A 16,782-nucleotide genomic window follows, 5' to 3' on the forward strand; every position below is an offset into this window, starting at 1 on the left:
GAGGTAGAATAAAGGAGGGGTGGGGGCTAATAGCATCTATCACTTACTGAAATCTGTAATTGACTTAAAAGAGTTCACTTACATCATCTGGAATCGCGCAAGGCCCCTGTTGCACGGTAAGCATCCCTTATCTGGGAACTTACTTGGTGATTTTTACCACAGGGCTTAGCTACTTTTGACCTCTAGACTGAAGAACAGGCCTGGGGGAGGGGCGGGAAGGAGCACTGGTGGCTCACAACTGTAATCCTAGCCACTCAGGAGGCTGAGATCTGAAGATCATAGTTCAAAGCCAGCCCAGGCAAGAAAAGAGATTGTTTTTATGTGGAATTCTTATCTCCAATTGCCATGAAACAGCCAGGAGTAGAGTCCTGGCTCAAGTGGTAGACAATCAGCCTTGTGCAAAAAAGCTAAGCTAGACGATGAGGCCCTACACACATTTTTTTTTAATTTTTTTATTGTAATTAGTAAAAGGGTTACATGATATTTGCCAGATAGAAGGTGCATTAATTCACATACATTGATACCCTTTCACATGTCTTGGTACCCATTTCCCTCCCCCCCACCCCCCACCTACACACATTTTTTGTTGTTGTTGTTTTAGGTTTCATATTTTTTTGACTCAGGAGGCTCAACTTGTATTATCCTCTAATTTTGGATGAGGAAACTGAGATTGGTAGAAGTCAAGTCCCCTCCCTAGAGCTGGCTTTTCCAGGCAGTGGAGCCAGAGAGAGTTCCACTCTGTCTCACTTGCTCCGAACTCACCACTGCCCTCCAGTGTCACATTCTCTCCCACATCACCACAGCCTACCCTCATCTTCTGACCTGTGATACATCCTGTCCCACATTGAAGGCCAGAGTCCATCACCCATTGACACAGGAACACTGGAAAGTGAGGTGCTGGAACTGGTCCAACATTCTAGTCCTATCACACATCCCCATGTTTGTCATGGAAGTCAGTTCTAAAAAGGAGTAAATGTAACCAAATATACTTGCCATGTACGTGTGTGTGTGTGTGTGTGTGTGTGTGTGTGTGTATGTGTGTGTGTGTGTGTATTTGTACCCGTTCTAGGGTTTGAACTCAGGGCCTGGGTACAGTCATTGAACTACTTTATTCAAGGCTAGTGATCTAGCACTTGAGCCATAGCTGTACTTCTAGTTTTCTGATGGTTAATTGGAGATAAGAGTTTTAGAGACTTTCCTGCCCTGGACTGGCTTCAGTCCTCAGATCTCAGCCTTCTGAGTAGCTAGGGTTACAGCATGGACCACCAGCACCCAGCTCATGTATGCTTCTTGCCAACTCTTGTATACTTCTTGCAACTGCAGATGGCTCAGAGTCCTGTACCTCCAGCGTCCCCAGATATTATCAGGGTGTATCAGAAGCTACCAGAACCCTGTGGGCATGCAGATCACCTGGCCTCTTACTGAAATGAGTTTTTAATTGGTTGTTTGTTTGGGGGGGTAGGGTTGATGGGATTGTTTTAAGGGAGGAGACATCGTCTCACTACGTAGCCTAGGTTAGTAAGCTTTGAAGTCTTGACTTTCTTGTCTCAGCCTCCTCCGTGCTTGGGTTATAGACCTGTGCCACAATGCTAGTTTTGAGAAGCAATTAAAATTAGCTACATCCCCTGTGTTGAGGATCTAACTCAGTAAAAAGAGGTAGTGTGGGTAAAGCTCTGGGTACCATTCTTGGCATGGGAAAAAAAATCTCCAACAAAAGTCACCTTATTTGACTTGTTGTTAAAAAAAATCTATGAGATGGCATTTGGGTCTCCAAGCTGGAGCTCTGTTACCATCTTCAGTCAAGGGTAGAGGGATGAGTCCTGTGATTGGGCACTTAAGATGGCTAGCTCCCTCTTGGGGAGTGGGAGATGAACAGTCAACCTTGATCTCACCTTTCCTGTACCCTTGTTATCTACCCTGAGTACCTCATTTTGAATTCCCACTCAGGCTGTGCCACCTTCATCTCCAAAGGCAGCTCCACTGACTCTTTTTCTATTTACTTATTTCCTTTGGAAATTGGCTTTCTCCTCCTTGTCTTCCCTGCCCACCTCCCCTCCTGCCCCAGATATGAGAGGTCTAGTCCTGCTTCCACAGCCTATCCAGTACTTGGTCTGAGAACTTTGTTGTGGCCCTGGGGGTTTGAGGGACTCAATGTATCCTGAGGATGGCTGCTGGGGGCAAGGTGGGCAGCCTGCGAAGGTAGCCATATGGCTGGGGGACAAAGACAAGGCTGAGGATGTCCTGGGAGCCAGGAACCCACAGCTTGCACTTTCATAGGACGCAAGGATCTGAACAGGGTGAAAATAAGTATGAATGGAGCTGGGAGATATAGGGAATCCAGCTGGCATGTGTGACAACTGGGACAGGGCAGACAGGCTGGCATGATCCTGTGTGGATGATTTACTCATGAGCATCCTAGACTTGAGGCTTAACAGGAGAAACTCAGCCCAAGAATACCGTAGGTGAAGGCGGGTATAGGGAGACTTTGGAATAAGTAGGCCTTGTAAACAAGGGTATAAAGAATATACTTTTCAGGCTATAGGGAGCCTGAGCAAGTGAAGATCTAGAGGGTGTTCAAAGGGTATAGAATAGAGGCAGCTCTATTCTACCTCTGAACCACCAGCTATGTCAGAAGCCACGTCTGCCTCCCAGCCCCTCCCCAACCCCTACCACCACCACCAGCAGCAGCCACGGCACATGGACTCACAGCTCCTCCAGAAAGCGCAGGTGGCGGAAGAGGCCCGGCTGGAGCTCTGTGAGGTTGTTCATGCTGAGATCTCTGTGCAGAGAGAAAATGAGAAGGAAGGTGTGAGCCCATCTGCGCCATCTTGCCTTGTCCAACCCCAACCCCAGCAGGGGACCCTAAGGCTTCCTTCAGTCCCTCACAGTCTTCCCAACCCACAGCCAGTCTGACAAGAGTAGCTGCGCTGTGAGAACAGCTGGGAACCAGGCAACCAGGTTCTATGCTCTGGACATTCTCCCTTTAGTTTCCCACAGGGCAGTTTTGCTGCCCTCTGAGGTCTCTGCCTTCCTCCTTTCTCTCTTCTCCATTCCCCCAACCTTCTGTCTTTCTCCAAAGACCAACATAACCTCTCGGCAAATTCCAGAAGACCCTTAAGTTTCTAAATGGATGGATATGGTGATCTGGTCTCTCCATGGAATCACAATCTAGATTGTTCTAGATCTCATTTCTAGATGGTTCTCGATTTCATGTTATGTTATCTGCGGGCCCCTGTGGAGGAGTTTAGTGCCACAGTCCTCTGAAATGCCTTTACACACAATCATCATAATCACTATACTGGCATTTACAAGGTTTATACCAAGCACCAGCTAATCTTTATCCAAATAATCAAATGTCATCCTGACAACTGCTCCAGGAAGCTGCCATTTTACTTCTGAGAAAACAAAAGGAAAAGGCCATGGGGTCAGAGCCCTCCTCTAGTTACCTTGGGCTCTTGATTGCTATGACTTCCTTTTCCTAATCCACAAAAATGAAATCTCAACACCCACAAGACCAAGGCAGGAGGCAGGAGGAGCTCAAGATCCAGGCAGCCTGGGCTACATAGCAAGACCCCATCTTAAAACAACAACAGACACACAAGGGACGGATTACACCTGCTTTAAGGCCCTTGTAAGGATTAAGTGAGCTAATGTTTACAGATTGCCTAATAAATACTACCTCCACAATAAATATTTGCCTCCTGCCTTCCACCTTTCCCTCAGTGTCCTGTGAGCCCCATAGACCTGGGGGATAGGGGAAGATAGGAAGGATTAATGCTGGGATTTGTGGGTCCCGCCTGTGTTCACATTTTCTTAGTTTGGTCCTGGGTGAGTAGTGGTGTCTGAGGACTGCATGTGTGTGCCTAAAACATTCAGATTCCATCCCACTTCAAACTCCTTCCTGTGGGGCACTCGTGGCTCATGCCTGTAATCCTTCCTATTCAGAAAAGGGAAATCTGAGGAATATGTTCCAAACCAGGAAAGTTTCCACACAGGAAAGTCCATGATTCACTTATCTAGAAGTGGCTTAAGTGGTAGAGCACCAGCCCTGAGTGAAAAAGCTCAGGGAGAGTACTCAGTTCTGGAGTTCAAATCCCAGTACCAACACACACAACCTCCTCCCTGACAGCTGCTTCTTGACTTTGCCCATTTTTCCTGGGAGGCACAGACATGGGTACAGAAGGAACCCCCGTGTGGCTGGGCAGTGCCCACAGCCTTTGGCAATTTCCTTCCTTGCCCAGTGAACTATCGCCCTCAGACATCAGTGTCTCTATTTCAACCCCAGAAATACATATGCTTTGTGCATGTGCTGGGAAAGTCAGACTGGAAATGGTGGGGAACGTGTGCTGAGAGCCCAGTTCCAATCTATAAAAAGACTGTTTAGTCTCAAATGTTTTATCTTTGATAAAGCTTGGGCTCCAGATTCCACATTTTCTAAGGAGAAAGTTTGTACACGGTAAAGCCAAGGAACTGGCATGCCGAATTTGAGGCTGGTTCTTGTCCCATGCAATAGAAGGACTATGTGTGGCTTGTTCAAGCTAGGGCAGGCTCAGTGGAGGCCATAGCTCATGAGTTGGCAGCCAAAGGTAAAGCCAAGGCAGCAGTGGGCATGAGGGCTTAAGGATGGATTTAGTCAGGATGTTCCCAGGCTCAATCCACTAGCGCTGGACTTGATTCATTAGCCTTAGGTTCGATCTACTAGCCTTGGGCTTGATTCACTAGCCTTAGGTTCAGTCCACTAGCTTTGGGATTGATCCACTAGCCTTGGGCTCTGTGCAAATGCCAAAGGCTATGTAGCAATGGATGATGCTCACAGAAGCCCAAAGGCAGCAGCAGTGGATGATGCTCACAGAAGCCCTGGCTGCAGATCCTATGTCTGTAGGGATTCTTCCCCCTGCCTGAGGCTTGGCTCATCTTTAGCAAGAAGGGAGGTATAAGGTGCCATGAAAACAATTACCTCTAAATATTTACCCTGTGCATTTCTGGATGTGCCCAGACAGGCATGGAGCGGGAGTTCAAGGAGCACACAGGGCATGTGACTCAGGCCTCATCACTCAGCTGTCCCTCCAGGGGCCGCACACAGAGGCTCTGATGCTGCTCCATGTCCCCCACCCACTCCCTCCCGCCCCACCCCCCTGAGGAGCAGCTTCATTGTTCTCTCTGGGGATGAGGGGGCTGCACCCCCACCACCACCCCCACATCCTGCCTGGGACAACAGAGCCAGCTCACAGACTAATTCATAGAAGGGTAGGGCTGGGTAAGGATTTCAGATGGAGGGGTGGGGGAGCCCCTTTCAGGCTTGGCTCTGTCATAAAAAGAAAAGGGGTGAGGCTGGTGCCAAGGGAAGGGAAAGGAAGAGGAATTTGAGAAGTACAAGAAAGCAGCGATGCAGAGATTTCAAAGCCCAGCTCTGCCTCACTGATGCCATGGGCCTTAGAGATGGTTGAGGGTCCTGACAGCAGGCCCTGGGCCTCAGATGGGGACAGAAAGGGTACTGTCATATACATGTCCAACATAGAGGTTGTCCAATCAAGCTGGTGCTTTTGAGCTACAAGCTGTCCTGGACTGCTATTTGTGCAATGCAGAAGACACGGCTCAGACATTCAGGCCATGCCTAGACCCCAGAGGAAACTGAAGGGCACCCTGACTTATGGGTTTCTGGAGTTTGCTTATGGCTACATTGGCTTGGTTCTATGAATTTGTGTGTACAAGGACAGGGTCATGTGTTCGTATCTGTGAGATGCTGGATGTTCTTTGTCAGGTACGGGCTGAGCACATGAGAATCATGCTTGCACAGCATGTCTGCACATGTGCCTGCCGAATGCTAGACCATCAGGAAAGCACAAGCTTTCTTGAAGAATCCACCTATAGTAAGCAGATGCTCATTGGAAAAAGTTTTGCTTTTTAGGTTGGGGAACTTTGGGTTTTGCTTTTATTTGTTTCTTTAGCTGAGTGGCCTTGAACAAGCCTAGTTTAGTCTCTTCTCCAGAACGCTCAGGCCAGCTAGAACGGACTGCCTAGCGATGCTGGCCTGAGTGCTAACCTGTAGCTGAACTGGTACCCAGTGCCCAAGTTCAGTCTCTTCCCCTCTCTCTTTCTCTCCTTTTTATGGCAAGCTTCAGTCCTATGCAGTTGCATAGGGCACCACATTCTGAAAAGCCTAGGCTTCATTCTCCACTATTGTCATTTGAAAATCCTTAATGATTTTAAAATGAGAGACTCTATTTTTATTTTGCACTGGGCCAAGAATGGTTGTTCTTGACAGAGAAACAAAAACATGAGGAGGAAATCTTCCTTCCTCTCAGCCCTCAAGGCACCTAGAGGGGGCCATGTGTATCCTCCGGGCTGGACACAGCCTTGATGGGGTGGGGGTGAGGGTGCTTATGGGTGAGGCTGGCAAGAGGGAAAGGGTGGGGAGGAGATGAGAGGGCCAGCCCTGGGCAGGGGAAGTGGAAGGTTCTGGCTGCACATTAGGAAAATGTTTTGCGCTCACCCTGTGAGGTAACCAGACCACCCAAGGAAGCAGGGCAGGGCAGCGTTACCATGGAGACCAGGAACAGGTTTGATAAGGAGGAGGATGTTGGGGAGCTGAGGGGCCCGCAGGGGTAGGGGATAGGAGACACTCCCCCAGGCAACCTGACTGAGACACGAGGCCCAAGGGAGACCAAGTCTGAATTATTCCAATGGGAAGATGGCTCAGGGAGAATTAAACCCTAGGTTGTGCTGGGGCAGAACTGGAGAGATGCCTTCAAAGAAGACCTAGAACCAGGACCCCCCCTTCACAGCCTCTGCTGGAGATCAGTGTACCCACTTCTGCAGTGATTTTATTCCTATTGTATATTTAAGACACACAACTTGATGGCTTGCTGTGCTTACACACTGTGAAGCAATCACTGCCCTCAAGCTAATTAACACAGAGTCACCTCGTGGTCACTTTTGTTTTGGTGAGAACCCTAGACTTTACCCCCAGGAAGAGGCCATGCTAGGTGGAGCCCTGCAAATCCCTTGGGTGTTTTGTACACACTCAACAATGAATGGTCACAGAGTCCTTGCCCTGTGCCAAGCTCCATGCCCTGCTTCAAGCTTCAAGCACCACCCCAGCATACACTAATTGTCTGGGTGGCCCTAGTTCTGTCTTTACTTCTTCTAAGTCTCTATTTCTTCCCCTATAAAAAAAAGAACAATAATAGTTATAGTGACAGGAATTACAGTGTGAAGTATATGAGCTAATAAACGTAAAATACCATACTCTGTAAGTATACCTCATTATTAATATCACAGTTATCTACGTTATAATTATTAGTGTATAATAATATGGCTGATTAGGTGCTGCGTGTGTGTGTGTATGTGTGTGTGTGTGTGTGTGTGAGAGAGAGAGAGAGAGAGAGAGAGAGAGAGAGAGAGAGAGAGAGAGAGAGAGAGAGTGCACATACACACCAGTACTGGGGCTTGAGCTCAGAGTCTCATGCTCTTGCTTGGCTCTACTCCTCTTCCAAATTCTCGATGGTTAATCAGAGATAATAATCTCATCGACTTTTCTGCTCAGGCTGGCTTTGAACTGAAATTCTCAGGACTTAGCCAGTATAGCTAGGGTGATAGGTATAAACCACCAACACCCAGGATTCTTTTGTATTTCAATTTTTTGTTTGACATAGAGTCCTACTACATAGCTCAGGCTGGCCTGGAACTTTCCATTCTCCAGCCTGAGCCTCCTGAGTGCTGGGGTTTCAGGCGCATACACTGCCACACCCAGCTTATTACTCCTTCAATGGAAGGACTTAATCTTGGTAACCTGGGTATCCTCCAGGCCTATGGAAAATAGTGGTGTTTAATAAATGTTCAGGGGCTGGGAGATTGGCCTAGTGGTAGAGTGCTTACTTAGCATGCACCAAGACCCAAGTTCGATTCCTCGGTACCACATACATAGAAAAAAAAAAAAGCCAGTTATGGTGCTGAGGCTCAAGTGGTAGAGCTCTTGCCTTGAGAAAAAAAAAACCCAAGGACAGTGCTCAGGCCCGAGCCCAAGCCCAGGACTGGCAAAAAAAAAAAAAAATAATAATAATAAAAAATAAATGCACTGAGGGGCTATGTCTCCATGGTAAAGATTCTTGCCTATCTTATATGAGTCCCTTGGTGCAGTCCTTAGCACTAAGTTCACAGCAGGTTAATAGCAGAGTGCAAGCTATGTCTGAATCTCCTAAAATCGACAAAGATGGTGAGTTTTCTAACTCATACTGCTGTCCAGTTCCTGAGGTGATACTTTGGAGATAGCTATCTTCTTGCAGATTATAAACACACAAGTTGACACAAGGTTCTCTAGGATCTTTGCCGATTTTTATAAATGTCTAAACATGGGAATTTGCCTCTGTCTGGTTAAATGTGTATTTCTCTCTATCTACATAACAGCATGAACCATTCTCTAGGGCTTTGCACAAAACTCTATGTAAGAACTCCATGCTGTATTTTTCAATAAAAGAGCTATTTTCTTTCTGCAATCACTTCTTGGATCCCTTTCTAGTAATGGGAACGTTCCCCTGCCTGCCTGCAGTGGCAGGAGAGTGTGGAAGAGATGTTGGAAGAAGAGCAACGGGGATGGGGGGGGCAGTCAGAGGGAGGAGTGTTCTGAGCAATTGCCTAGGTAAAGCAGAGATTTGTGTGGATCTGACTAAACCAGGAAAATGAAGAAAGCAGAGTATCAACCCAATCAGTTCAGACTGGGAATAAATGGAGGAGAAGAAGCCATTCCAAAAAGACAGGGTTGTTGGGGCTTTTAGCTCTGGGATGAAAGGCCTTAGAACTTATAGAATGCCACAGATGGGTCTGAGGGCAGAGAAAGGAGATCAAGGGGAGAAGAGGCAGAGCGAACACCTTCTACTCAAAAAGACACTTAGGAAACCAACTTCAGTTTTAAGTACTTTAGGGGGATTTTGTTTGGTCAATGGTGGGGCTTGAACTTGGGGCTTAGGCACTATCCCTAAGCTTTTTTGCTCAAGGCTAGCACTCTATCACTTTGAGCCACAGCTCCATTTCAGGTTTTCTGATAGTTAATGGGGAAGAAGAGGCTCAGGGCCTTTCCTCCCTGGGCTGGCTTCAAACCTCAATCCTCATATCTCAGCCTCCTAAGCCCAGTGCCCAGCTTTACTTTTCAGTTTTAAGATCCAAGGAAGAAAAGAAGACAAGGAGCTGGGGCGAGCAGGGGCGGGGGGGGAGGTCATGTGCACCTAACCAGGCAAAAGAATTTGGGGTTTGGGGCTGTCCTGTTGCTCAGTAGAGCAAGGGGATGGGCGAGGGAGGGAGCCAAACCCACACCTGGCTAGAAGAGTCTCGAAGACTCTGCTAGGCAAAGCTGTCACAGTAGAATGGTCCACAGAGTCCTGAATCCTAGCCAGAAGTGTCACAGGGCAGAGGGGCTGCTCCTGACCCCTGGGCCACTAGTCGTAGCCCTCAGAGAGCCCGTGGGAGCTCCCAGTTGTCCAGAGCCAGGGGACAGTTCTCAAGAGTGAAGCGTGGCACGGGAATTGCATAATGATGTGTGTGCTTCTCCCCATGACTCCTTCCTTTTGCCAAGCCATGCCACCCACAGGCAGAAAAGTTAAAGGGGCCCAAGCCTCATATGCAGCCAGGGCCACAGTGCCAATGAGAATAGCTCATGACCATGAAGTGACAGAGACTGATGTGAGCCATTCTGCTCCCCTAGGAGAAAGCACACACCTGTGCTATCCAGCCAAGAAGCCTCTCGCCACAGGTGACAACCTTTGAATTTATTCAAATGTCCATTCTTAAGCTGTACTTCCATAAGTTAAGGCTCACTAGCCTGTGTATGTACCACATACACAGAAAAAGCTGGAAGTGGCACTGTAGCTCAAGTAGCAGAGCACTAATCTTGAGCAAAATGTGTCCAAGGACAGTGCCCAGGCCCTGAGTTCAAGCCCCAGGATGAGGAAGGAAAGAAAGAAAGACAGACAGATGAGAGAGAGAGAGAGAGAGAGAGAGAGAGAGAGAGAGAGAGAGAGAGAGAGAGAGAGAGAGAGAGAGAGAGAAACAGAGAGAGAGAGAGGGATAAGAGAGAAGAGAGAAGAGAGAAGAGAGAAGAGAGGGCAGCAGGCATTCTGGGTGTAGGCATGTTGCTCACTGAATGATGCCAAGCCGAGGAGCCCCTCCAACTCACAGCACCTCTTCCAGTCTTTACTCAGATCTTTAAAAGGGACCATTTCTGTGTGCAAAGGTATAGGTACAAATTCTGGACTGAATGACTGCAAGCAGACACCTATCAAACCGGAGGCCTCTAGACAGAATGACTGCAAGCAGACCCCCTAAAGGGTATGGGGGAGATAAGAACTTGCCTCCCTTATTAAGCTAGAAATGAGGGCAGGGTGGGCTGGGAGTTGGAGAATACACAGGTGGGAAGAAACCCCCAGAGCAGCCAGCAGGGGTGGAGTCAGACCACAACTCTGTGCCTGTTTGTTTAGCCAAGGCTTCTGTCTTCCATGCTTTATTCCCCCAGATAAACAAGGCAGGGTGTGTCTAGGGTGGAGAAAGCCCCCTCCATTCAGTATCCCACCACACCCCAGACAGACTTCCTTCTTACACCCTCACCCCTACCATCCCCACAGTGCTTCCACTCCCAGCCAGAGGCAGAGCCAAGATTGGGGGGCTTGGTTCCCCCAGAAACCTTTGGAAAAGCAGGGGCTGGTGAACCAGATGTTAATATAGTCTCTGCAGCAACACCAGGCCCAGGATGCTGTGCCACCCATGCCCACCCTCCCAGCAGCACCCCTGCCCAGAGTCACCTAGGAGGTGGTAGAAGCAGGGAACAGTGAGAGCTCCCTGGAACAAAGCTAGGGAATTAGGCCTCTCCCAGTCTCTGGGTCCAGCTTCCCCAGACCAATGGGATTTTCTCGGAGCCCTTCCTTCCAGACCACTTGGGCTCTGGAGCCTTCCAGCCTGTCCCTCAGCCTTCTATGCCTGCCCATCTGTCACCTCTGTTGCTGCCTCCTTCCCTCTGGGTGGCTCCTTACTCCTCCTCTCCAACTCCCAGCCTATTTTGATTCATCAGTTTTGTAGGAAGACTTAGACCCAAGATCTAGGTCCAAAATCTCTGCCCAGCAAGGGGTCTTTATTGGCATCTAGCTTTACTCCCCCATGCTGCAGCTGGACTAAACTCAATTCTCACCTTGAGTTGTGACCTTGATGACAGCCTGCCCGAGTATGCATCTTGGCCCAGTCTAATTCTTAACAGTGGTTTGGCGCACCACAAGTTATCTTTCCTCTCTGTGCCTCAGTTCCCTCCCCAGGGGACTTGAGGCTTCAGTGGGAGAATCCACGGCCCAGGCAGTCTTAGCTCTGCCAGCTGGGTGGCAGGAATGTCAGTAGCTAGCCACTTTTCCCTTCTATACAACACCCTCAGCCCCTCTCCCACAACGGGAAGGGAGTGAGACAGGGTGGGGTCCCCGGAGGCAGGGGAGGGCGTTCTGGGTCAGCCCTGCCCTTAGGAAGCACCAGCTGCCACTTCTCTCTGGTGCCTCCAAGTGGTGCCACCTGCCTCGCCCCTGATCTTCTCATCCTTTGATCGTCTGATCCCTGGCCAGGGTCTCCCAGCCAAAGGCATTCCTGTCTCCCTGCCTCCTCCAAGGAAAGGCCAAGGGCTGCCCTGCCCCCAGCTCCCCTAGCCTTTCTCTGCATCATGTGTGGAGCCAGGACTGCCACCACGCAGGTCCTTTCTGGCAGGGAGGGAGAAGGAAGAGTAGAGAGAAGAGAGGAGAGAGGAGGAGGAAGGGGGGGAGGAGGGGGAGGAGGAGGAAGAGGAGGAAGAGGAGGAGGAGGAGGAGAGGAGAAGGGAAGAGTTGGACCCCCATACCGCTGCCGGGCACTGTGCCCTGGGCTGGAGCAGACACTGCTGGAAAGGTGCCTTGGGCCCAAGGTCCTTGTTCTCCATGCCTTGCATGCACAGTCCTAGAAGAACCCAGAAGATGTGCCCTTGGATACCCAAAGGAGGACAGCTGGGCACCAGTGGCTCACGCCTGTTATCCTAACTACTCAGGAGGCTGAGATCTAAGGACCAAGGTTCAAAGCCATCCTGGTCAGGAATGCCTATGAGACTCTTATCTCCAATTAACTACTCAAAAAGAAAAAAATCCAGAAGCAAGAAGAGCTGTGGCTCAGGTGGTAGAGCTCTATCACTAGCCTTGAGCAAAATAAGCTCAGGGACAGTGCTCAGTCAAGTCCCAGGACTGTCACAAAAGAAGGAGGAAACATCCCCAGCCCTTGAGAAACCTCAAGCGGAGGGGAGATTAAGAGCCCTAGACACCAGTGGTCAGAGATAAGTACTGGTACTGGGGGTCTCTTAGAGCTTCAAATCCATCATAATTGGCCTTGTTACACAGATATCACACAAAGAAGAGGATGACGTAAAGACAAAGGCAGACCTTGGAGTGGTGTGGCCACAAGCCAAGGAAACCCACAACCACCACCGGAAGCTCAAAGCTTACAATGGATTCTCCTTGAATGCCCCATGAGGAAGAGTGGCCCTGCCAACTCACTGATGTCTAGCCTTTGGCCCTAGAACTGTAAGAGAAGAAACCTGGGTAGTTTTAAGACACCTACTTTGTGGTTCTTTATCACAATGGCTGCTAGGAATACACACTGGTAAGTCTCGAATAGTCAGAAGAGGCTCAGTGTGTGCCACTGACCCTTGGCCCTTTTCCCTGCTTACCTCCCTCAGCTCACCCATCACTAGAGGCACCCCCTGGTACTTCAGGCCAACCTCGATTCCATCCAACACAAACAGGTCCTTTTATGCTCACCAAACACTATGCAAAAAGCAGCGCCCCTCACAATACTTGGGAGTGAGGAAGTATCACTCATCCACGCTAAGTAGAATGACTGAGTGTGATGTAGTCAGCCAGATGGAATATTATACAGCAAAGAGAATAAACAAACTGGAGGCAACAACAATATAGATGGATCCTCAAACATGGTGAGAAAAAGAAACCCAGACACAAAAGAATGTTCCCTTTCTATAAAGTTCAAAGCCCAGACAAAAGTTCCTATGTTGTTAGAAATCACAAGGATGGATTCCCTCGTGGGGTGGGTGGGGACCAGAAAAGGGTGGAGGACTTCTGGAGAGCCAGTGGTGTTATGTTTCTCAGTCTGGGTGTTGGTTGTGCGCCATATTCTCTTGTGGAAATGTATGAAACTCTTCACTTACAATCTGTACCCTGTTCGATATATTACGCTTAACACCAGAGTCTTGAAGCATTCTCTCTGAACATTTTGGGAATTTTAGGCTGCCTCAGAAGACTCCTGGATTCCATGGCATTTTGGAATCTAGCTGTTACATCAGCAAACTGAAATTAGATGTTTGTTTCTCTGTATCATTTTTCACTCTACTCTTCCATGCATCCTTTGTACCTTCAATAGATAAAGGCACCTAACAAGTATTTAATAAGCACTTAAGGTTTGCTGGCATGACCAAAGACTGGTGGTATTCCAGAACCTCCAGCCTGGAGCTCTTTGGACTTTAGATCCAATTCCTTGGGTCCTCCCAGGATTCCTCAGTGAGACCCAATCCTTTTCCCCCACCAGCCACACTGTGGTCCAGCCAGCGTATACGCCTCCCCAGCATGCAATGCTCTGGTTGGCAACTTCCTCAGCCAGGCCATGCTCATTCAAACACAGCTCACAGGTTTTACTCATCTTGGGTTTTGTGAGTGTAAATAAATACCCAGCAACACTGGATTTAAGAACCCAGAGCCCAGAGTTACCAGAACCCTCTCTCCATGCCAGCCTAGGGGCATACAACACATATACCTTTATTCATACTGGTTTGTCTGGGACCCAATGGAAATTTTCCAAAAAAGTTTTATAAATATATATATAATAAAAATAAATAAAAAGAATGAACAGGAGGACAAAAAGGTTCTAAGTGAAAAGGATTTATAGAACTGATGTTTGATGAAACAGAATGTGGCCATGAGCTGGCTGGGTGACAGCTTAAGAGCCTTCTCACTTCAGCTTTCTCCATACCACAGTGGTCTGGGTTTGAGGCCACACCTCAGGCTCCTGCGTGTCATGGAGCAGGTTCAAGCCACCACTGGGCCTACAGAAGATGTCTCCTCCAGCCCTGGCTCTCAAGAAAGCTTATGCAGTCAGGATAGATTGCTGTCTGCCTATCCTTTCTGGCCTTGTATTCTTTTATCCATTCATTAACGCATTCATTCATTGAATCTGTGTGTGCCAGTACCATGGCCTGAACTTAGGACCTGAGCACTGCCCCTGAGCTTTTTTGCTCACAGCTAATGCTCCTCTCCTTGAGCTACAGCCCTACTTCCAGGTTTTTTGGTGATTAATTGGAGATAAGAGTCTCAGGGATTTGCCTAGGCTGGCATTGAAATGAAACTCTAAGATCTCAGCCTCCTGAGAATCTAGCGACCAACACCCAGATCCCATCAATATAATTTTTTTTGGTCGGTCATGGGACTTGAACTCTGGGCCTGGGTGTTGTCCTGAGCTTTTCAGTTCAAGGCTACCACCCTACCCCTTGAGCCACAGCACTACTTTCAGTTTTCTGGTGGTTATTTGGAGATGAGTCTCATGGGCTTTAGTGCCAGGGCTGGCTTTGAACTGTGATCCTCCAATCTCAGTCTCTGGAGTAGCTAGGATTACAGGCTTGAGCCACTGTGCTTAGCTTCCCACCATTATCTTTAAGCACCATGTACAGGAGGCTTGTCCCAGAATGGAGGAGACCCGGGGAGCACTGGGGACAGGCCCTGCTCTCCTGGGGCTCCCATCCTAGTGGAAGAAACAATCAAATAAACCAAGGTAGAATCCAGGCAGTTGGGCCCTAGGCAGCGGGGAAATGCATCTCCCAGATCTGAGGAGGAAGGAAGGCTTTCAGGAGCAAAAGGACTCCCAGGCAGCCTGGCAATCCTTGCCAAAGCCTGGGCTTTCCCAGTTTCCTCTGGAGACTCTCACCAGGCAGGGCCATGGGCTTCTTGTCTGAAGCCATCTCAGCCACAGCCTTGCAGTAAAGCAGCAGGGATGTCCTTGGGGTTGTCTGTTGCCTGGCTGTAAACCAATGGTGCATCATCAGGGCAAATTAAGTAAAAGCAATTCTTTTGGAGGATGGGGGAATGGCTATTGGGTGCTTCAGCTGAATGACTTATTCCAATGAGAAGTGCCAGGCAAACTTTAAAATGCAGATTCTGAATATGTCTGTAATCCCAGCACTCAGGAGATGAGATACTCCTGTATGACTATGAGTTCAAGGCCAGTCTGGGATCCATAGAGAGTTCTTGTCTCAAAAACAAATGACAGGCCAGGAGTTTGGCGTAGTGGTAGAGTACTTGTCTAGCACACACGAAGACCCGAGTTCGATTCCTCAGTACCACATATATAGAAAAAAGCTGGAAGTGGTGCTGTGGCTCAAATGGTAGAGCTCTAGCCTTGAGAGAAAGCCCAAGGACAGTGCTCAGGCCCTGAGTTCAAGCCCCAGGACTGGCAAAAAAAAAAAAGAACAAAAAGGCCGGTCTGATGTAGTTGTCTGGAGTGGAGTCAGCTCCTACATTCACAATTTTCCCCAGACGTTGCCAGTGCTCTGGGGATTTGAGTTTGAATAAAAAGTCTTTAGGACCAGGCACTGATGGCTCATGCTAGCTACGCAGGAGTCTGAGATCTGAAGGCCACAGTTCAAAATCAGCCTGGCCAGGAAATGCCATGAGACTCTTATCTGCAATTAACCACCAAAAGCTGGAAGCAGAGCTATGGCTCAAGAGGTAGAGCACTAGTCTTGAGCAAAAACACTAAGAATCAGCACCTAGGCCCTAAGTTAAATCCCCAGGACACACACACACACACACACACACACACACACACACACACACACACACACACACACTTTAAAATGCTCAAGGGATTCCATAGAAGAAATCTCTAACTGAATCCTCATAAGTAATTTTTACACTAAGTATTGACCAGGCTGACCTAGAGATGAGCTGCTGTGGCCTGATGTGGCCAAATGACCAAGCAAAGGCCCAATTCCACTTACAGCCCAGCCTCTCCCCGTGGGGCAGGGTCACTAGAGAAGGTGCAAATTTTCCTCCCTTTCAGTTAGGCACAGCTTAGAGCACGTGGCAGAGGGCAGGGAGTCGGGGTGTGCAGAAGAACTCTACGAAGAACTTCTCAGTAATCACAGCTCTAAAGGGTCAAACACGAAGGCACATAGTGGAGTGCTAAATGACCCCCTCCGCTGTTTGAGGGCTCCAGGCCAGAGGAGGGGTGGGAAGTCAGACCTCTCCTTGGACCAAGCTTCTGAGCTCCCACACCTTCCTCTCCTTCCACACTCTTCCCAATCTGTCCATCTCCAGGCTCTGGGTCATCCACCCATCAGTACCAGGTATAGGAGGATCAGGGACTTCCTGACCCTAAGCCCCGCCTCCACTAAGTGCCCTCTACACCATCATGACAATGATGGTGAGGCTAGTACTTTGTGGCAGGTGGAGGAAGGACAGGCAGAGAGAATGGCAACCTGGGCTTCTGCATTCCGAGTAGGGAAGCAAACAGTAAGGCGGGGGCTGGGTGGTGCTGTGGGGAGAGGGTCATCCTCGTTCCACTGGCTGCCTATAGTCAATGGGGGTCGCTGTTCTGACTGGGCACAGGGCCCTGTAGGTGCTGGTGATGCCCATGCCATGTACAGCCCTTGGGATCTCAAGTCTCAGAGGTCCCCAGGGGTCCCCCACCAAATATCTCCCCCTGCTCTCTCTCTCTCTTTCTCTTCCCTCCTCT

General features: G+C 48.9%; 1 protein-coding gene across 1 annotated transcript in view; it reads right to left on the reverse strand.

Moving 5' to 3' along the window:
- Lgr6 (leucine rich repeat containing G protein-coupled receptor 6) overlaps positions 1–16,782 on the reverse strand; it is a 115,607-nt gene that overhangs the window by 88,774 nt on the left and 10,051 nt on the right. The window contains exon 2 of the mRNA XM_090341423.1: positions 2,708–2,779. Coding sequence (XP_090197549.1) covers positions 2,708–2,779 — 72 coding nt within the window. The remainder of the gene's footprint in view (positions 1–2,707; positions 2,780–16,782) is intronic.

This window comes from Megascapheus bottae, chromosome 10, assembly GCF_031878675.1.
Source record: "Megascapheus bottae isolate mThoBot1 chromosome 10, mThoBot2.hap1, whole genome shotgun sequence".
NCBI classification, from domain to species: Eukaryota; Metazoa; Chordata; class Mammalia; order Rodentia; family Geomyidae; genus Megascapheus; species Megascapheus bottae.